This window comes from Sciurus vulgaris (assembly GCF_902686455.1).
Source record: "Sciurus vulgaris genome assembly, chromosome: 4".
NCBI lineage: Eukaryota > Metazoa > Chordata > Mammalia > Rodentia > Sciuridae > Sciurus > Sciurus vulgaris.
Window position 1 is genome coordinate 172,066,937 of NC_136464.1, and position 23,267 is coordinate 172,090,203.

The 23,267-nt window shown below is 42.8% G+C and overlaps 1 protein-coding gene across 6 annotated transcripts in view; it reads right to left on the bottom strand.

The window, feature by feature from the left end:
• ABCC4 (ATP binding cassette subfamily C member 4 (PEL blood group)) overlaps window positions 1-23,267 on the bottom strand; it is a 243,002-nt gene that overhangs the window by 144,134 nt on the left and 75,601 nt on the right. For all 6 annotated transcript variants that reach the window (XR_013763518.1, XM_079138025.1, XM_079138024.1 and 3 more), the window contains 3 exons: window positions 22,233-22,358; window positions 20,873-21,122; window positions 1,349-1,450 (listed from right to left, as the gene is read on the bottom strand). Coding sequence is in view for 5 of the 6 variants with exons in the window: in XM_079138025.1 (XP_078994151.1) it covers window positions 1,349-1,450; window positions 20,873-21,122; window positions 22,233-22,358 (478 nt within the window). In the remaining variant the exon portion in view is untranslated. The remainder of the gene's footprint in view (window positions 1-1,348; window positions 1,451-20,872; window positions 21,123-22,232; window positions 22,359-23,267) is intronic.

Sequence of the window (23,267 nt, forward strand, 5' to 3'; positions counted from 1 at the left end):
TGAGCTTTCCATGGACCCACAGGCTGGGACGTGCCAAGCAGGCAGGGAGAAACTGCCAGGTCAGAAGCAGCCTGCACAAGTTCCCATGTGCAAAAGGTGCAATGATGTGTTTTTGTGTGTCTGCGAATGTATTGCTGCTGAGCTCATAGAGAGGGCAGCATTACATCAGATGCAGAAAACATTTATGAGACAAGGGCAGGTACAGAAGGGACGAGTCCATGACTTAACATTCACCACTGAAGTGGGGAGCAGAGAGGAGCTTGGAAGGACTGCTGCTCAACCACCTGCTTGGCTGTCAGTCTGTCCTGCACTCCTGCAAACTGTGCTTCCCAGACTCAAGTTCAGTCAAGGACAGAGCCTAGTCAGAGGCTGGTCCTTCCAGCTCCACCTTCCTGCTTCAAGCAACGTTTGCAGTCCCAGAACCCAGAAAATAGCCCCTGGCGCCATGGTTCCAGCTCCCACCAGCGGCCAGCATCCTGTGAGAGACACTCCCTGCTGCCCTGGGGCTGGGAGTGGGTTCCTGCCATTGCCAATCTCGGTGGCCTCACCCACCACGGCCTCTTCTGCTTTCATCACTTAGGTAACAAATTCCCTGAATGAAATTTCCTCTCCTATGCTGTGTCTTCTGTCTTCCAGACTGACCCAGACTGAGAGGGAGTTCTGCACAGAAGACCAGCAGCACAAGTGAGAAGCCTTGGAGAGCAGGCAAGGGGGGCGGGGGCAGGCAGTCTGCCAGTCTGAGCATTTCTTGAAGGTGGTCCTGTTGTTCTTCCCATTTGCCTAAATCTCCTCAGTAAATCAAGTTGTCTCCTCCTTGCCTGGGCTGCCCGTACCCTCCTCCAGAGGCACAAAATAAGGGAGCCCCCATCCCTCTAATCCCAGCAAAAATCCAATTCACAGGCTTTTCGCAGTATGTAATAAGATGACCTGAACACATTAAGGTAAAAAACGTACACTGACTCCCCCAGGTCTCTAAAACAATCTATAATGGAGTTATTAATTTAACACAGTTAAATTAATAACCACACCCCAAGACTACTCTGTCCTATAGATCTAACCCTTCCAATGTCTAAACTCAGGTATATCAAGTCCAAACTAAGGCAGCAATGAAAGGTTTTTTTGAAATTGTGATAAAGAACAACTTGTCAAACACTTTATGCTGATTTTATATTTACTTCCTACTGATTACAAATCTTACTCCTGATTTTGAGAATTTTTATAACAAACTCTCAGTAAATTAGTAAGCACCACTCTGTATTACACAATAGGTAAAATCTCAAAATTTCTATGAAGTCAAGGCACCTGCTGTCTTCTGGAAGTCATGACCTTGTAATGGAGGATATGTTACCTTATCCCAGAAAGCAGTAAAATCCTGCACATGCACTATCATTTTACCCTCTGGTGGCAGCTGGGGGTCATGCCGTGATATCTCATCAAGTAACAGGAAGTTCTAAAGAAGAAGGAAAAACACAGATTGTTTAAACTGCAGAACCAAAAAGCACAATCAAAAATCACTACTTCTGTATAATTTGCAATACAGACCTTTATGCAGACTACACATCTCACCTGCTGTATTTTAAGTGTTGATTCTAGGGCTGGGGATGTTGCTCAGTGGGAATGCTGCTTGCCTGGCACATGCAAGGCCCTGGGTTCCTTCCCCAGCACCGCAATAAATAAAGTGTTGATTCACATCAGAACATGCTATATATTAACAGATTTTATACACACACAGAGGGAGTTCACAGCCATGAATGAACTTTTTATCATACTCAACAAGTGCCTGGGTTCCTTCCTAAAGCAAAAATACTGCTTCTAAGTTGAACACACATATGTAGAACCTGAACATTTTTTCTTCCGCTTTTGTGTTACTAACATAGGGGGGAGGCAGGTAGCAGGAAATGATGTGATAAATATTTATTAAATCCTCACATGTGCCAAACATCATGCTGGAGACCAGGAGTGCAAAGATGGAAGGCCATTCCTAGGCCTTCAAGAGTCAAGTCGGGCCAGAAACACAAGCAGGGAACACGTGACCAATGGCAGAGATGGAAGCCAGGCCCACGTTCTACCCATCTGCCTTCTGGATGGACTCAAATTCTGCTTTTCTCTCCGCTTATACATATCAAATCAATATATCACAATGTGTCACTATCAATTCATCATTTTTTAACTGCTCTTATTCAGTTAGGTTCCCATCTCCTAAAAAATATCTTATAAGCACATCTTCATAATCGCTTGTATCTTTCCCTTAGTAAATGTCCTCTCTCTCATGGCAAAACAGCCACATCTTCTACTACCTGCTATTTTCTATGCTAGTTTTAGCAGCTATTTGATGCAATTTAACTGAATAAATTAAAGCCCTGCTTATTATTAAAACCCTAACATAATGATAATAGACAAAGACCCTCTTGCTTCTCAGATGCCAGACAGAATTCAATTAGAAAAACTACAGTGGCACAGAAATTAAACAACCTGGAGGTCCCAAGCACCCCCTCCCCAAATTTTGTACTTTTGGCAGAAAGTACTGCTGGTTGTCCTCAAAATCTGTTCTCAATCCTCTACGGAAACAAAACCCTTCATCTTTAGCTGGTACATAGCAGCCTAGAAAAAAAGACCACTCTTCCCAGTCTCCTGGGAAGTTAGGTGCACCCAGGGGACCCAAGTTCAGGCCACGTTAAAAAAAAAGTGACAACAACCAGGAACCTTCCTCCACCCCACCACCCAGGCCTGGGAAGCTGCCATATTAGTCAGGGCCATGCTCAGTGGAATGAAAGCCTGGGTCCCTCCTCTATGGAGCATCACACTGACCCAGAACTTGCCACCGGGTGAACTGTGTCCTCCCCTCTGGTTCAAGTGTGTCCCTCCAAAATTCATGTGCTAAACTTAACAGCCAATGCACTAATAATAAGAGGAGGGTCTTTTAGGAATGATTAGGTCATGTCAAGGAAGCACACCCATGAACGGGATTCAGGATTTAGAAAGAATTTTCTTCCCACAGCACACAGCTCTCCTGTTCTTTTGCCTTCCATCATGTGAGGATACAACATCCCTCCCCTCCAGAGGACGCAGCAAGGATGCTCCATTTTGGAAGCAGAGCACAGCCATTACCAGACAATCAGACCTGCCAACACCTTGACTTTGGTCTACTCAGCCTCCACAATTGTGGGAATCAAATCTCTGTTCTTTATAAATGAGCCAGTCTGTGGTGTTTTATTATAGTAGCAAATAGACACAAAAAAAGATACACTGAAGCCTTATCCCTGTACCTTGAAATGTGTCTTATTTGGAAACAGGATCATTGTTGAAGTGATTAATTATGATGAAGTCATATTGGAGAATGAAGTTCCCTAATTCCAACATGACTGGCTTCCTTTTTTGTATGAGAGAGGCAGAGACAGACAGACAGAAAGTGGCCCTGCAACAATGGAGATAGACCAGGGTGATGCGGCCACAAGTCAGAAATGCCAAGCACTGCCGCTGAAGCCAGAATTAAGGACCGGCAGTTAAGTGTAGAAACATGGGATCAGGTCAAATCGAGGAAATGGAGGCCATGAGAGCCATCTGCCTCTGGAAGTTGGAGACTGCCCCTGGGAGAATGGAATGTCAAGGATCTCTGGAGGCCACTGATTACCAAATTTACCTGCCTTTATCAAGGACTGCAATCAAGGAGCTGCTAATTAATGCCCCCTGGGCCCTTACCTGCCTGAATCACCTTGGCCCTCCCCCTGCCCATGGCTTCTCACTTTATGCAAAACCAGGCCTAGTCACAGAGGCAGGAAGGAGAGATAAGGGGGGAGAGAACTGGAGAACAAAAGAGACCTTAACCTATAAAAGATGTAGGGTGCGCTCACTTCTTGGGACTTTAGAACATCAGCCATGGCCCCCTTCTCCCTGCCGGGAGAAGTCTGTATTATTACCTTTAAATAAAACCTGCTTAATATGCTTGCCTTGGCATGCTTCTCTAGTGTTCGAACTTCAACATTAGAGGGAACAGAACTCGTCACTGGTAATGGCGGTATCACCGCGGTCACTGGAGGTCAGATAAGGTGAGGAATGTTCTCCCCACCAGTTTCGGAAGAAGCGTGGCCCTGGGCACCTAGAACACCTCTAGCTCCTGGGCCACATAATAAGTTTCTGTTGCTCTAAGCCATTCAATTCATGGTACTTTGTTACACAGCCTGGCAAAGGCACACCGAATCTCACACGGATTTCTGAGTTAGAGAAAAATAAACTGTGAAAAGGGCCAGAACATGGGTGTTCTACAGCCCACAGGTAGATCTAATCTAACAAGGAGGTTAAATTAGAAGCACACAAACAACATCTGAGACAGAGAAACCCTCTCCTAAGTTATCTACCACCATAAAAACTAAGTTCCTTTAAGTCCTTAAAATTCTTGCTGCTCAGTCCACAAAGCTACAAATTGGACTATAATGATACACTTCAAAAGACCAAAGGGTAAACACTGACAATGAAAGCTTTCTACTGCGTAGGAAAATCGTGATGCATCTGTCTAAAGGACCCCAGGAGGGACAGCCAAGATGGCAGACCAGAGGGAGGCCGCGTTCCCTGCTGCTCTGTAACTCGGGTTTCAAGCAGAGGATTTCTGTTTCTCTGAGAGGCAGTCTCTGCTGCTTATCAAACCCCTGCTGTTTACCCCATTTGTCCACTGTGATCACCTGCTTTCTGCCAGCATATCGACTACTTTTTGAGTGCACATTGCTCACTAACAGTGATCATCCGTTATTTCCCCATTTGCCTGCCTCTTGCCTGCCCATCTTCTGTCTTTCACCTATTCATCACCCATCGCCCGAGGTCCACCTGCCAATCGTAAACTTGCAGACCAACCACAGACCTTGGTGGATCTCCAGCTGCCTGCTGTGGCCTGGAAGTCCACTGTCACAGTACCCGCAGATTTGGTTATACATGGCTGCTACCATTTTGAGACAACAGCCAGGACCTGCAGGGCCCTCAGCCTGAGTGACCATGTCCTGCCTCCAAGACCCCTCAACCAGACCAACCACACCCCGCCTCCAGGACCCCTGGCCCAACCACACCCATGCTCCAGGCTGTAGCTCCCCATTTGCCAACACCTTTGGAATCCAGTGCAGCCATCTTGGATTATCCTGGTATCCATCTTTAGTTGGAGCAAATCCCATCCTGAGACCCCTACTGGAGACTGGAAGCTCACTGTCAGACGACTGAAGACTGGGAGAGTTGAATAGTATATGACTGTTTGAGTGTAGGGTTTTTTTTCCTTTTTGAAAATTTTTAAGTTTTTATGTCTTTATTTTTCTTGCTCTATTTTCCTTGTTTACCTGTTTCCTCTGAGTCTCTTTCTCCCTTTTCTCATGCTAACAACCAACTTCTTTTGATTACACTTTCACTCTTTCTACGATCTAGAACTTTATACTATATACTCTCTTCTTATCCCATTAACAGCTACATCCTACACCCCTTTCCATTCCCTTTGTCCTCCATTAGAAACTGCAGACCTCATTGCAAATCTATTGGTTATACTGAAGATAATAATTGAACTCATCCCCTCTGTTTATTATGACAATATTGTTAATGTCCTCATAGGGGCTATTTGGTTTAGGGCTGCATACTGTCTGTATTGGGTGCTGCTAATATTTATCTCCCCCTTAAAGAAGAGGTTTTCAAAAACCTGTAGGGTCCCTACAAGCCTATGGGGGGAAACTGCAATACCCCAGATCTGCACTGCTAGAGGGGAAGATACGTAAACAACATGAAAAAACAAGGGAAGAAAATGATGCAAAAAAACAGAGATTCTATATTACTAGAATCCAGTGACAGCAGGTAGAAGAAATGTCAGAAAAGGAGTTCAGAATATGCACAATTAAAATGATTCATGAAGCAAAGATGAGATAAGAGCGCAAACGCAGGCAATGAATGATCATGCCAATAAGCAGTTGAAAGAGCAACTACAGGAAGCAAAAGATTATTTCAACAAAGAGAGATTCTCAAAAAAAAAAAAAAAATGGAAATCCTTGAAATGAAGGAAACAATAAACCAAATAAAAAACTCAATGGAAAGCATCACCAACAGACTAGACCACTTGGAAGACAGGCAACGAGGCAAAATATTTAAATCTTGAAAATAAAGTTGCCCAAACAGAGAAGATGGTAAGAAATCATGAACAGAATCTCCAAGAACTATGGGATGTTGTGAAAAGACCAAATTTAAGAATTATTGGGACTGAGGAAGGCAGAGAAATACAAACCAAAGGAATGAACAACCTTTTCAATTAATGAGAAAATTTCCCAAACCTGAAGAATGAAATGGAAAAATCAAATACAAGAGGCTTATACAACACCAAATACACAAAATCACAACAGATCCACACCAAGGTACATTATAATGAAAATGTCTAACATACAAAAGATAGTATTTTGAAGGCTGCGAGAGCAAAGCATCAGATTACATATAAGGAGAAATCAGTACGGATATCAGCAGATTTCTCATCCCAGATCCTAAAAGCTAAAAGGGCCTAGGAACAACATATTTCAAGCTCTGAAAGAACATGGTTGCTAACCAAGAATCCTATATCCAGCAAAACTAACCTTCAGATTTGAAGACAAAATAAAATCCTTCCATGATAAACAGAAGTTAAAAGAATTTACAAATAGAAAGCCTGCGCTACAGAACATTCTCAGCAAAATATTCCATGAGGAGGAAATGAAAAACAACAATGTAGGTCAGCAAAGGGAGGAACTACCTTAAAGGGAAAGCCAATCAAAGGAGAAACCAAGTCAAGTAAAAAACAAAAATAACCCCAAAATGACTGGGAATACAAAACATATCTCAATAATAAAGGACCCCAGGAGCATAAGACACAATGTCATCTGTTCCCCCGCTAACCCATCCACCAGCCATATTGAAACCTAATTAAAACTAGGTGTTGCCATTTCTGCCTGCACAGCCTATGTCCAGCAAGAAGACAGGTGGATGGACAAATGCTGGTCTGAGGACTTCCCCACAGGACCAACCGTGGGCTCTCTGACTTCTCTCTCTATAGCACCTCTACCCTGGTCAACCAGGCCTTAAAGTCTTCAGTGACCCACCAGCACCTACACCATGTTCCCAAAGAGGCCTCTGCCTCACACCCTGAGTGCATACCCTACCAGCTCCTGCAGGGCCCTCCTGATGCTAATCCTGCTAGGGACCTGCTCAGGATGACCCCAAGCTGGTATTGATAGTTAGTGATAGAGAAGAGATTGTGTTACTCACACACTTAGAAACATGTTCACACTCTCAGACACACAAACACTGTCCCAACTCCCACGAACACTCTGCACTTCACAGACAGGTGCTTCTTGTATAAATGGACAATCTGGTTGGTAAGTTGAACCATTGACCACATCACTACGGCCTCTCACAGCATGGAAGCACACCACCAAGCAAAAGGTTGTACGTTACAAATCTTGCTCTAGACAAAATAAAATTCTTGATTTCAGCTTAGGTGCATTACCAAGACACAAAATTCAATCTTTGGCATGTGGCTGTTAGAACAGAAATTCCCCACCTTCACAGAGAGAAAGAAAAGCGGTGTGTGAGATGGAAAGGGGTGCCAGGGTTTCTTCCTAGGGCTCCCCAAAATGGCCTTACTGGATATCATTCAAGAAGGTAGTACGTTCACTGAGCAGCTGCCCATGAGCATCAGGTCTGAAGGAGAAAGAGGGTGCTCTCCTCCAGTGGCTCAGTGGGGCTCCCTGCAACACACCAAAGCTTGCAAGGATGCCAGCGTGCTGGCTGGATATTTCTCCACAGCTCAGGCTGATGAAAAAGCTGAAATTACATAGTTATTATAGCAATGAAGCACATCTCCAGGACGAGGGAGGGATCAGGAATCAATCAGAGCCGTGACAACAATGGAACCTCAAGACAGTTCACTGCACCCAGGAAGCAGTCTCTGCAGACCTCAGGTGCTTTGACATTAGTAAGACAAGATCACTCATGATCCTACTGGACTTGTTCAATGCCAAGGCCATCAGGCCTATTCTTACCAAGGGAAAAATAGAAGGAACCTCCTGGGTCAATAAACTTCTAATAAATCCCTCATTTTCTGTACACATAAAAGAAGAAATTAAGAAGTATGTGTATGGCTGAGAATGCAGCTTAGTGTCAGAGTGCTTGCCTAGCGAGCATGTGCCTGAGTTTGATTCCTAGCACTGAGGGCGGGGGTGGGGGGAGTATGTGAAAAAAGAGACGCACTATCTATTGTCACGTATAACTAATTGGAACTTAAATAAATAAAATTTATGATTTTTTTAAAAGCCACTATGCTATAAAGCCCCCTGTATAAATTTGCCCTGTGGGTATGAATCTTGGCACCACCTCCAAGATGGGAAGGTGTGCCAAGGTTTCTTCCGAGGGCTCCCCAAAATGACCTTATTGGATATCATTCAAGATGGACTCATCTGCGGAGTCCCGGGCTGCAGATGACCACATTGCTGTGACTAACAGGCTTCTGGGCTATGTTCAAACCTCACCTGTTCAGTGTCCGCTCCTAGTGCCGATTTCACCTTCTAATTGCTCACTAAAACACTACGTGGGAGGAAGAAAAGTGAACACTGGATCAGTTCATTACCTCTGGGGCCTGTTATCTCTGATAAATAGGGAGAGTCAAATCAGGCAGATGGCCCCTGGGTGGGTCTTCCAGCCAACACCTAGACACCTCAAAAGCATCTCAGGCTTCAAAATCAAATCCATCCCTCTTTAGGATCCTCTTTAGTATCCTACAAGTCCAATAATCCAGGTGATTTTGCTGCCAAAAAATACAAAGCGGCCCTTAATTGCCCCCATAACCAATCTCTCCCCTCCCCACCAAACCCGACCCCAGACATGCTTATGAGCAGCACCTGAATCTGTCTGAGTCTCTTCTGGGTCCTGGCAGGAATCACAGCATCTCCTTCCTGGACCACTTGCTGCATCTGCCTGTGGACTGCCATCTCTCTGTCTCTGCTCTGGTCCCCATTCTTCTCCTTCCCCAACTGCTTCCCCAGGCTGCAGCCAGGGTGAGCTCTGAAGAGTCTAAAATCTTTAATACTGTCTATAAGGTCCTAATAGTCTGTGCCCAGGCTTCTAGCACTCTACTTTGCAACCTAAGACATTTTTGATTCCTCAAATACATGATCTTGGTAAGCACCAAACACTTCTGTCACATAACTACACCCACAGAAGTGCAAAGCATCAGGTTCCCACCTGCCCGCCTTGTCCCCCCCCCCCCGTCCCGCTACATAATCCTCTAGGTGACAGCTTTAGCCTTCCCAGGATGTGTGCCTCCGCAATGGTACCAGCATCCTACCAAAGCCCCTGGTGACATGTGGACTTTGCCTTCCAAGGACAATACCCAAAGACTTATCGCCAGGGAGATTAAATGATTGTTAACCCCCCAACTCAATACACAAATTCCAAGCAGTAAGGACTCAGCACACCTGCTCACCACTGATGGTATCATCTCGTGGGACCAGGCTTGAGCTAGGTATAATCATTTGTGGAGTAAATGACTGAATGACTGAATAAATGCTAAGACAGGCATTTGTGTTTTTCCCCTCAATTGATTCTTAGGTGATCTGGATGTGGCTTATATTTACTCGACATAGTCTGACCTTATGTGCTCCCTCCCTCAACAAAGGGGCAAGATTTCCCAAGACTGGCATATTTTTAGGCACATGGGGACACTAAACACACAGGTACGCTAAGCCCAGGTCAACACCCAGCAAATTCGTTTTTATAAGCAATTCCAGGAGCTTCTAATGAACTAGGAAACAAAACTTCTAAATAGTTTTATAGAAACCATCCGAGTTGAAAAAAAAATTCTAGATTTGAAAGAAGAAAAAAAGATTCCCACACCTCCAAGGCCACCAAGAACCAGTGTGCATCACCAAGACTTATCACTCTTACTCTTTGCCATTTGTCCCACCTTAAATAACTACTGCTAAGCAGACAGCTGAATTCCCCAGGCTACCTGCCTTCTGCAAGTCCTTAGTGCTTGAGGAGAAAGGAAGGGTTCCCGCCCAATTTAATGATGCTTCCTTTCTCAGGACACAAACCACCTTAACAAAATTTGTCATGAGAAAAGACAAACTTTTCAGCAGGTCCTAATTCCTATTTCATGACACACATCTACACAGAAAGGAATTCCAAGCTTTAAACACAATCCAGTTGTATTTTAGTGGTAAAGGGAAAGTCCTCAAGATTCTGCCTACCCAAATACATGACATTTCCCTAAAAACCTTCTGCAGGTTCCCTTCCATGCCAATCTTTGACACAGGACATAATTCATCAGAGAATGAAAGTTATCACTTTTCTCTAAAACAATGTGTGGTTATTAGGCATTTACATAATCCCACAGGCCTGATGAAGCTGAAGTCTCCTTCATTACACACATTCTGAGCACCTGCTATCTGCAAGGATTTCAAAGATGAGCAAGGCACAGTACCTCCCCTTTTAGAAATCAATAGCTTAGAGAGGGAAAAAAAAATCTATAAACATAGCTTCAAGACTTGGGTAAAGCCAGGCACAATGGTGCACACCTATAATCCCAGAGTCTTGGGAAGCTGAGGTAAGAATATCATGAGCTCAAAACCAGCCTCAGTAACTTAGCAAGGCCTAAGCAACTCAATGACACCTTATCTCAAAATAAAATATAAAAAGGGCTGGGGATATGGTTCAGAGGGTAAATGACCTTGGGTTAAATCCTGGTACCAAAAAATAAAATAAAATAAAAAATATAAAAATAAAATAAATTTAATTTAATTTAATTTAAAAATTAAATTAAATTTAAAAATAAAATAAAATAGACTACAGGTTAAGGACTTCTGTATACCTGCTCAACAATGTATAGAACCATCTATCATGGTGCCTGGCTTGAGTTAGGTACACAGTCATTTTGAGGAGTAATGACTGAATGAATGAATAAATGTCAAGACAGATATTTGTGTTTTTCCTCTTCATCGACAAAATCACATGTGGCCCAAAAGAAGAGATGGGACTTAAAGTGTGTGTGATGATTAATTATATGTGTCCATTTGGGCAAACACATCTGGATGCCAACATGAAAGTATTTTTCAAATGAAATCTGTGTTGAATCAAGAGACTCTGGAAGGCCCACTATGTGAGTTGGCCTCATCCAGTCAGTTCAGGATCTTTAAAAGAAAAATGATCTCCAAAGAAGAGGGAATCCTGTCTCAAGAGTCCCTGGGCTTGAGCTTCAAACATCAGCTCAGTCCTGGGGCTCCAGCCTCACAGCCTACTCTGCAGAGGTTAGATTTGACGTACCTCCGCTCTCAAGTGAGCCAATTTTTAAAAATCAATCCATCATCTCTCTCTGTATGCACATTGTGACCCCCGTGGGTTCTGCTTTTCTGAGACCCTGACTTAAGGTATAAGTCATGTGGGAGTGAGAGCGTCCACTCTGGAGACAGACAGACTGTTCAGGCTGAAGCCCCAAGCCAGCTTTTACTAGCATGAAAACTTGGAGGTGCGATTTAACCTCCCCACGCTGCATGTTCTTCATCTGTAAAACAGGAATGACAGGGTGGTGAAAGATGGAAGAGAGTGAAAATTCATAAAGCCCTGGTCACCAAGTGGTGCTCACTAATTGCTACCTGCTCACAGAAAGCTATGGCTTTCTCCTTTCATCACCTGATGGCCAGAACCACAATCAAGACTAAGTTTATTAGCCCAACAACACTATCCACATGACCCAAGGAAACCCATCGTGTGCCCAGCCTGGGAGCCGAGCTGGCAGAGGCCATAGCTAGGCCAGGCTGTGACAGGTGCAGACTCTGCCTTTGCAGCCAGAGCAGGTCCAACGAGTCCAGTCAGGCTGGAGACATACAGAGGGACACACAGAGCAAGTGCAAGAGCAGACCCAGGCCTACTGTAGTAAGGCGTGAGCTTCCCAGGTTGAGACCCTCACCCACTGGGCCAGGTATTCCAGAAATTGCCAATTCCAATCTGCTTGCTCACTAGGCACTTCTCTGGCTTCTGTTCAGGTTAGACCAACCCAGGTCTCTGTTAGGCCCCTGCCGTTCCCTATGCTCTGGGCTGGATAAGCGAGCTCCTCAAGAGTCCCATATACTAAAGGCTTGGTCGCCAGCCTGTGGTGCTACTGGGAGGTGGTGGAATCCTTAAAAAGTGAAGTCTAGTGGGAGTTAGGTCACTGGCACTGTGCCCTTGAAGGGATACTGAAGACCCCAGCCCCTTCCTCTCCCTCTCTTTCTTTCCCAGAGACCAGAAGAACAGGCCTCCTCCATCACACACTCCTGCCACCATGTACTGTGCCATCACAGGCCCAAAACGACAGGGCCGAGCAACTACCAGCATAACCCCGCTCTGAGACCATGAGCCAAAATACATCTTTTTCTTCTTTTAAATTTATTAGCTTAGGTATTTTGACACAGTGATAGGAAGCTGACTAACATCCTGTGACTGTAATCTCTAGTCACAGGAATGACAATCGAGTATCTGCTTGGTGCCCATAAGTGCCCAATGACACTGAACCGCACGGTGCTGGCCTTGCACAGCAGGAGAGGGCTGTGGGAGCTGATGGGGGGAGGGCAGAGCCACATGGTGGGAAACACACAGTGTGACCACTTGAGTCTTGAACCCAGAGGTTTTTTTTTTGTTTTTTTTTTTTTGTTGTTGTTTTTTTTTTAAATCCAGAGTTCAAAAAGTCCTGCAGACTCTGAGTCTGAAGGAAAGAGAGAAACTTGGGAGGTTTTAGACTACAACTAGATGATTAAAACATCCTTTAGGAAATATGCCATACCCCAGATGACAATACAGGCAGCATAACAAAGGTAAAGAGGGAAAGGCCCCTGGAAGAATTCTCTCTGTCATGAACAAGCTATGTGAGGACAGGATGCTGCTTCTGCTCCTAGGAACCTGCTTCCTTCTCTGTGCAGCAGGAACACTATAGGCTTATCTCCTGGGGCTGTCGTCAGGATGAGACAAAATGCACTTACTGGTACCCACCACCCCCTGCAAGGTAAGAAGTAGCAACAGCAGCAACAGCAACAAAAGAATGACAACAGGGGAGATCCAAGATGGTGGTCTAGAGGGAGGCTGCGTTCCTTGTCGCTCCCCAACGCTGGATTCAAGCAGAGGATATCTGTTTCTTGGTAAGGCAGTTTTTGCTGCTTATCGATCCCCTGCTCTTTACCCCATTTATCTGCTGTGATCACCTGCAATCTGCCAGCATATCGACGCGTTTTTTGAGAGCAGATTGCTCACTGTCAGGCGTCTATCATCCACCATTTGCCTGCCTCTCACCTGTCCATCGCCTGCCTTACCCCTATCCATCACCCAACGCTCAAGGTTCACCTCCCGATCGTCCAACAGCTGCCAGCAGACTGACCGCAGACCGCCAGTGGAGAACCAGCTGCCTGCTGCTGCCTGGAAGTTCACTGTTACAGTATCTGCAGGTATGATTACACGTGGCTGCCGCCATTTTGAGACAACAGCCAGGCCCTGTAGGACCCCTGGCCAGACTGACTGAGTCCCGTCTCCAGGAACTCTCAGCCCGACCGATCACTCCCTGACTCTGGGGCCCTCACATCGACGGTCTGCTCCCTGCCGCCAGGACCCCCAGACCAACTGACTGTGCAATATCACTGGGAACCCAGACCAACTGATTGCACCCGGCCTCCTGGATCCCATAACCACACCAAACACACCCAACCTCCATGACCCCTGCCGGACCAACCGCATCCCGTCTCCAGGACCTCCAGCTGACCACGTCCACCCCTGAGCTGCAACTCCCCATTTGCCAACACATATCAAAGCCAGAGCAGCCATCTTGGATAATCCTGGAAGCCCTAGCTCCGATCTTCAGGTGGGGCAAATCCCATCCTGAGATGTCTGCTGGAGGCTTGAAGCTCATTGTCAGGTACCTCTCATACATCAGGCTACTGAACACTGGGAGGTTTCATTAGTATATGACAGTTATACAGTAGATTTTCTTTTTTTCTCCTTTTAAAAAAAAAATTTAAGTTTTTATTTCTTTACGTTTCTTACTTTCTTTTCCTTCTGTTTACCTGTTCCCTCAGAGTCGCTTTCTCCCTTATTTACATGCTAACATCCGATTTCTTTTGATTACACTCTCACCCTTTCTATTTTCTAGAACTTCTGTATATTCTTTTATTATCCCATTAACAGCCATATTCTTCATCCCTCTGCATCCTCTTTGCCCTCCATTAGAAACTGCAGACATTACTGTAAACCTGTTTGTTTTACTGAAGATAACATTTGAACACATTTTGTTTATTATGACAATTTTGTTATTGTCCCCATAGGGGCTATGTGGTCTAGGATTTCATAGTGTCTGATTCAGGCACTGCTAATATTGATCTCCCCTTAAAGAAAGGGTTTTGGACACCTATAGGGCCACCATAAGCCTATAGGGGGAAATCTGCAATACCCCAGATCTGCACTGCTAGAGGGGAAGATACGTGAACAACATGAAAAAACAAGGGAAGAAAATGATCCAAACAAATCTAGATTCTATCTTAATAGAATCCAAAGACAGTATGTTAGAAGAAATGTCAGAAAAGGACTTCAGATTACACATGATTAAGATGATTCGCGAAGCAAAGGATGAGATAAGAGAGCAAATGCAGGCAATGAATGATAATACCAATAAGCTGAAAGAGCACCTGCAGGAAGCAAAAGATCATTTCAACAAAGAGATAGAGATTCTCAACAGAAACCAAACGGAAATCCTTAAAATGAAGGAGACAGTAAACCAAATAAAAAACTCAATGGAAAGCATCACCAACAGACTAGACCACTTGGAAGACAGAACCTCAGACAATGAAGACAAAATATTTAATCTTGAAAATAAAGTTGCCCAAACAGAGAAGATAGTAAGAAATCATGAACAGAATCTCCAAGAACTATGGGACATCATGAAAAGACCAAATTTAAGAATTATCAGGATTGAGGAAGGCACAGAGATACAAACCAAAGGAATGAACAACCTATTCAATGAAATAATATCAGAAAATTTCCCAAGCCTGAAGAATGAAATGGAAAATCAAATACAAGAGGCTTACAGAACACCAAATGCACAAAATCACAACAGATCCACACCAAGGCACATTATAATGAAAATGCCTAACATTCAAAATAAAGATAGGATTTTGAAGGCCACGAGAGAAAAGCATGAGATTACATATAGGGGGAGACCAATACGGATAACAGTCGACTTCTCAACCCAGACTCTAAAAGCTAGAAGGGCCTGGACCAACATATTTCAAGCTCTGAAAGAACATGGTTGCCAACCAAGAATCCTATACCCAGCAAAACTAAACTTCAGATTTGAAGACGAAATAAAATTCTTCCATGATAAACAAAAGTTAAAAGAATTTACAAATAGAAAGCCTGCACTACAGAATGTTCTCAACAAAATATTCCGTGAGGAGGAAATGAAAAACAACAATGGAGGTCAGCAAAGGGAGGAACTACCTTAGAGAAAAACCACTCAAAGGAGAAACCAAGCCAACTTAAAAACCAAAAATAAGCCAAATGACTGGGAATACAAATCATATTTCAATAATAACCCTGAATGTTAATGGCCTAAACTCATCAATCAAAAGACATAGACTGGCAGAATGGATTAAAAAGAAACACCCAACAATATGCAGCCTGTAAGAGACTCATCTCATAAAAAAAGACATCCACAGACTAAAGGTGAAAGGATGGGAAAAAACCTACCACCCACATGGACTCAATAAAAAAGCGGGGGTTTCCATCCTTATATCAGATAAAGTGGACTTCAAGCCAAAGTTAGTCAGAAGGGATAAAGAATGACATTTCATACTGCTTAAGGGAACCATAAATCAGGAAGACATAACGATAGTAAATATTTATGCCCCAAACAATGGTGCATCCCTGTACATCAAACAAATCCTTCTCAATTTCAAAAATCACATAGACCACAACACAATAATTCTGGGCAACTTTAACGCACCGCTGTCACCACTAGATAGATCTTCCAAACAAAATCCAACCAAAGAAACCATAGAACTCAATAACATAATCAATAACCTAGACTTAATAAGACATATATAGAATATTCCATCCATCAACGAGCGGATACACTTTCTTCTCAGCAGCACATGGAACCTTCTCGAAAATAGACCATATGTTATGCCACAAAGCAGCCCTTAGGAAATGCAAAAAAAATAGAGATATTGCCTTGTGTTCTATCAGATCATAATGGAATAAGAGTAGAAATCAATGACAAAGTAAAAAAAGGAAATTACTCCAACACTTGGAGGCTAAATAATATGCTATTGAATGAAACATAGATAACAAAAAACATCAGGGAGGAGATTAAAAAATTCTTAGAGGTCAATGAGAATGATGATACAACATATCAAAATCTCTGGGACACTATGAAAGCGGTACTAAGAGGAAAATTCATTGCATGGAGCGCATTCCAGAAAAGAATGAAAAGTCAACAATTAAATGACCTAACATTACAGCTCAAAGCCCTAGAAAAAGAAGAACAGAAAACAGCAAAAGTAGTAGAAGACAGGAAATCATTAAAATCAGGGCTGAAATCAATGAAATTGAAACAAAAGAAACTATTCAAAAAATTGACATAACAAAAAGTTGGTTCTTTGAGAAAGTAAACAAAATAGATAAACCCTTAGCCACACTAACAAAGAGAAGGAGAGAGAAGACTCAAATTACTAAAATACATGATGCAAAAGGAAATATCACAACAGACACCACTGAGATACAGAACATAATGAGAAGCTACTTTGAAAATCTGTATTCCAACAAAATAGAAAGTACTGAAGACATTGACAAATTTCTAGAGACAAATGCTCCTCCCAAACTGAACCAGGAGGACATACACGATTTAAACAGATCAATATCAAGCAATGAAATAGAAGAAGCCATTAAAAATCTACCATCCAAGAAAAGCCCAGGACCAGACAGATTCTCAGCTGAGTTCTACAAGACCTTCAAAGAAGAACACATTCCAATACTTCTCAAAGTATTCCAGGAAATAGAAAAGGAGGGGACCCTAACAAACTCATTCTATGAAGCTAATAGCACCCTCATACCCAAACCAGGAAAAGACACATCAAGGAAAGAAAATCTTAGACCAATATCCTTGATGAATATAGATGCAAAGATCCTTAACAAAATATTGGCAAACCGTATCCAAAAACATATTAAGAAAATTGTGCACCACGATCAAGTGGGGCTCATCCTTGGAATGCAAGGATGGTTCAACATCCGTAAATCAATAAACATACACCATCACATCAATAGACTTAAGTATAAGAATCATATGGTTATTTCAATTGATGCAGAAAAAAGCATTTGACAATATACAACACCCCTTCATGCTCAAACACTAGAAAAAACAGGGATAGTAGGAACATACCTGAACATTGTAAAGGCTATTTATGCTAAGCCCATGGCCAACATCATTCTTAATGGAGAAAAACTGAAACCATTCCCTTTAAAAACGGGAACAAGACAGGGATGTCCTCTTTCACCACTTCTATTCAACATTGTCTTCGAAACTCTAGCCAGAGCAATTAGGCAGACTAAAGAAATTAAAGGAATACAAATAGGAAAAGAGGAACTTAAGCTGTCACTATTTGCGGATGACATGATTCTATACTTAGAGGATTCAAAAACCTCCTCCAGAAAACTTCTAGACCTCATCAATGAATTCAGCAAAATAGCAGGCTATAAAATCAACACGCATAAATCTACAGCATTTTTATACGCAAGCGATGAAACAGCTGAAAGGGAAAGGAGGAAAACAACTCCATTTGCAATAGCCTCAAAAAAAATAAAATACTTGGGTATCAATCTAACCAAAGAGGTAAAAGATCTCTACAATGAAAACTACAAAACACTGAAGAAAGAAATTAAGGAAGACCTTAGAAGATGGAAAGATCTCCCATGTTCTTGGATAGGCAGAATTAATATTGTCAAAATGGCCATACTACCAAAAGTGCTATACAGATTCAATGCAATTCCAATTAAAATCCCAATGACGTACCTCACAGAAATAGAGCAAGCAATCATGAAATTCATCTGGAAGAATAAGAAACCCAGAATAGCTAAAGCAATCCTTAGCAGGAAGAATGAAACAGGGGGTATCGCAATACCAGAACTTCAACTATACTACAAAGCAATAGTAACAAAAACAGCATGGTATTAGCACCAAAATAGACAGGTAGATCAATGGTACAGAATAGAGGACACGGATACAAACCCAAATAAATACAATTTTCTCATACTAGACGAAGGTGCCAAAAATATGCAATGGAGAAAAGATAGCCTCTTCAACAAATGGTGCTGGGAGAATTGGAAATCCATATGCAACAGAATGAAACTAAACCCATATCTCTAACCATGCACGAAACTAAACTCAAAATGGATTAAGGACCTCGGAATCAGACCAGAGACTCTGCATCTTACAGAAGAAAAAGTAGGTCCACATCTTCACCTTGTCGGCTTAAGATCAGACTTCCTTAACAGGACTCCCATAGCACAAGAAATAAAAGCAAGAATCAATAATTGGGATAGATTCAAACTAAATAGCTTTCTCTCAGCAAAGGAAACTATCAGCAATGCGACGAGAGAGCCTACAGAGTGGGAGAATATCTTTGCCACTCATACTTCAGATAGAGCTCTAATTTCCAGAATCTATAAAGAACTCAAAAACTCTACACCAAGAATACAAATAACCCAATGGGCTAAGGAAATGAACAGACACTTCACAGAAGAAGATGTACAAGCAATCAATAGATATATGAAAAAATGTTCAACATCTCTAGTAATAAGAGAAATGCAAATCAAAACTACACTAAGATTCCATCTCACCCCAATTAGAATGGTGATTATCAAGAACACAAGCAACAATAGGTGTTGGAGAGGATGTGGGGAAAAAGGTACACTCATACATTGCAAATTAGTGCAGCCACTCTGGAAAACAGTGTGGAGATTCCTTAGAAAACTTCTAATGGACCTACCATTTGACCCAGCTATCCCACTCCTCGGCCTATACCCAAAGGACTTAAAATCAGCATGCTTCAGAGATACAGCCACATCAATGTTCATAGCTGCTGAATTCACAATAGCCAGACTATGGAACCAACCTAGATGCCCTTCAATTGATGAGTGGATAAAGAAATTGTGGTATATATACACAATGGAATATTACTCACCTATAAAGAATAATAAAATTATGGTATTTGCAGGCAAATGGATGAAATTGGAGAATATCATGCTAAGTGAGATAAGCCAATCTCAAAAATCCAAAAGAGGAATGTTCTCACTGATAAGCAGATGATGACACTTAATGGGGGGTGGGAGGGGACAAGAATGGAGGAAGGAGGGACTATATAGAGAGAAAAGAGAGGTGGGGGGGAAGGAAAAAAAATAACGGAATGAATCAAACATCGTTACTCTATATAAATATATGAATATGCAAATGGCATGCTGTTACTCCATGTACAAACTGAAACAACATGTACCCCTTTTGTTTACAATAAAAATAAATTAAAAAATAAAATAAAATTAAAAAAAAAAAAAAAGAATGACAACAGCTCGACACATGAGAAGCACCACTGGGAAAAGTTATGGTGTATACTTGGGGGGACACTACGGTTGAAGGAAATTCTTCAGTGTTTTCTTTCAAGATGCAAAACAACGTAAATTTTTTTTTCCTTTACTTTTCTTTAAAACAGGCTCCCACTAAGACATCCAGGCCAGGCTGGCCTCTAGCTTGGATCCTCCTGCCTCAGCCTCCTGAGTCATTGGGATGCGCTATCACAAGAAGAAAAAAGAAAAATTATTGAACTGCATGGACCATCCCTTGAAAGTGTTGCTTGATCACTGGCAGAAAAAATGATAAGCTCAGGACCAGAACTGACCCTGTATTACTGATCTATTCTATGAATACTTTTTATAAAATAGAAGCTTTACCATTTAAAAATCTTATATTTTAGGAAAGCCCCAATTCCCCCACCTAAAAAAAAAAAAAAAAAAGTCCCACACAGGATCAAGTAAGTTCATCTTTGGTCCATTATTGGGCATCCAGCACTACTGGGAACCAGGAACAAAACAAAGTAGCTATTTTAAAGCCCAGATCCTGAAGTTTATGCCTAGCCATGAAGTTCATACCTCTCAAACACCTGAGACCTTCCAGCGGCCAGGCCCTTATTGCAACTATGTAAATCATTTGCCCCTAGCGATTTAGCGAAGGCTACTTAGGAAAAGTAATCGCAGCATTATGGAACTCAATAAACTCAACAAGGCTGAAGTCTGCTAAAGACAGGCTCCTTGAGAGAAAGAAAAGGTGAAGACAGGATGGAGAGATAAAAGGCAGGATCAAAAGGCATACCCAGAAACCAACAAGCAAAACATCTATGGAGAAGAGAACCCATTCTTCAACGAGGATGACCATGTGAAGTTCAGGCCACTATTCCTGTCCAAAGAGCAGGAATTTTTCCACCAAGTTCTTTTGTTCCAGCCGGAAGTGGATTCCCACTCCACTTAGCACTGAACACAGCCCCAGCCTCCACACTCCAGTTAGTCTAGGAGAGGACATGTGTTTGCTGTTCCTGCTTCTAGACATGCTCTGCACTCCTCCAGAGCCCCACCTTGCTGCCATAAATGAGCAACAGTTCTTGCGCCATTTTTAGTACACTCAGTACCTAAGAAATATACGACATTTTGGACTGACTGTGTGTATTGGTGCTGAAAGAGTTAAACTTGCCTAATGGGAACAGTGACTTTATGTAGGAGTAGGCACCACTGTACCCAACAGCCACCTACAACTTTAAAATATTATTTGCCACCAAACCTTGATTCTTCGAATGCTGATGACTGCTTCTGACACTTTCTCGATGGCTGAGGGAAAGAAGAGAGTGACGGTCAACCGCACAGCCCCGTAGAGTGTCATGGCCACAAACACACGACTGGCTGTGATCACATTCCCGAGCAGCACGTAGGTGGTGAACGTCACAAACAAGATGATTTTGTTTGCAACAAAAAATGATGCCAAATTCATCCCTCTGAGGTAGGAGCTTCTCAAGACCTTTGAAATCTCCTTCCTGGAAAACAGAGTCAAATACACATGGTTTTCAAGAAGCATCATGTCAAAAGACATGAAACAGAGTACCTTGTGCATGAGGCCCCTTGGCAGGCAGCGGGTACATTAAGATAAATAAATGACCTGCTATGTTATGGAACCATTGGCCAGCACAGGCCCTGGGGCAGCTTCGTCTAGTGACCACAAAGAGCACTAGATAACCCCTCTGTTTTTCCATCTGAATGATGCTCAAGTCACTGTGGGTCAATCAGACCAAATTGAAGAATCATTCTATCAAATTTATTCAATAAGTGTTCATAGTCTTAAGTCCTGGGCATCTCACCAATGGCAGTGGGACACAGCCTGTCCCCTGCAGGAGCTCAGGAACTCATGGGAGAAGAAAATAAGCAACTCCAAAGCTGGGAGATCCCAAAACACTGGAGCGAGCAGCAGGCACAGAACGTCCCAGGGACCCAGGAGAGGTGGGAGAAGCAGCGGTGGAGTCAGGGAGCGCTGCACACTCAGAGGTAGGCAGAGAAGAATGAAGCGAAGAGCACATCTGAACACTAGTCCTACAGGACTGGGCCAGGGCTACCAGAAGCTTCAAAGTCCCTCAGACTGGAACACATTAAAGTAACCAAATACTTGAATTGAAAGTCAAAAGAAATTTCAAGACTCTAAAGCAAGACAAAAGGAACAGTATTTCCATAGCTGTTTGGAATGGATAACACCCATTGGTATAGTCTGACCTAATACAGATATGCCCTGTCTCTATCATCATCCCATCTGGCTACATTAGCATAAATCATAGTTTTATTTTAAATGCAATATTCTCAAAAACAGTTGCATCTTGAAATCTTTGCTTATAGGAGATTTGGAGTATTCAAAAACATATACAAAAAAAGTGATACATATTTTTGTATCACAAAGAAGCACATGATTTTTGCTGTAGGTGAACAATGAATGGAAGCACAGGAGAACATGGTATCTGGTGCCATTCTGCTTAAACCTACTGCCACATGCAGGGGTGGTGTGGGTCATATTTAAGTTCATCCTCATGTGAAAGCACAGAAAGACTTCTACTCTCAGTAAAAACAGGAAAGAGAAAAGCACAATAAACACAAAAACTTACCTTCTCAAATTGGTAATAAGCTCTGCAAATGACTTTTCCCAAGCATACATCTTTATTATTCTGATTCCTGTTACAACTTCATTCATGGTCCTTATCCTGGCATCCGTGTAGGCTGCAGTTTTACTCCTAAGGGGGACAGACGTGGGGGGCGTGGTGAGGTATATGGCATTACAGACAATGGAGTGGAGGTGCAGCCTACCTTCCCTTATCAGCAGCAGGCACAGGCCGAGACCATGGACCAAACGATTCCTTCAGCTCTGCTGATGGCACAGGCAGGTCCTTCCCACAGCCCAAACGGAAGAGGCGGCTGTTAGGAAGCCAACAAGGCATCCCAGCTCCATGAGTATTTCGGAGCATTTGCAATGTCCCCAGAGGAAGACATGAACGTGGGTCCAATAGAATCAATCCATCCCCCTCAAGGGAACCCAGGTCGGGGGAGGCAGCAAGGCACCCGGGTCTGAGAACGGCATGGCTGGCAGAGGTGGAATGAAGCAGGACTAAAGTGCCGACTATTCCATCGGGAAAGCAAAAGGTTCCCACCCACCAAGAGCCCTGGAACCGGGTCCCCCAAAGAAAAACAGAGGGAAGAGCAAACTCCCAGGGAGAGAGAACACCACAAGCAAAGACACAGAAAAAAAGAGTCCAAGGTACATCAAACAAGCAGGGTGTCCGTCCAAGGTACATCAAACAGCAGGGTGTCTCCACCAACTGACCACCTTCACAACGACCCACTTCCAATTCTCTGGCACCTGCTTCAAGTCTAAGTCACTTCTACCACTGTCAAGCTCTTGGTCAACAGCCATTTTCTAACACATATGCTGCTAGGACTATAAGACTTTATAAGACTTTATAGGATGCCATTAAGATCGACCCTGTGCTTGGGGAGCTTCTAATTTAATGGAAACAATTAAAAATAACATGCAAGAAAATAGCACCAAAAGACATGATAAAAATATATGCATTTAGAAGTCGGCCTAGAAAATGTTTGCATTTATTATTGTTAAGATACATTTAAACAACGTCTACATATCTAAC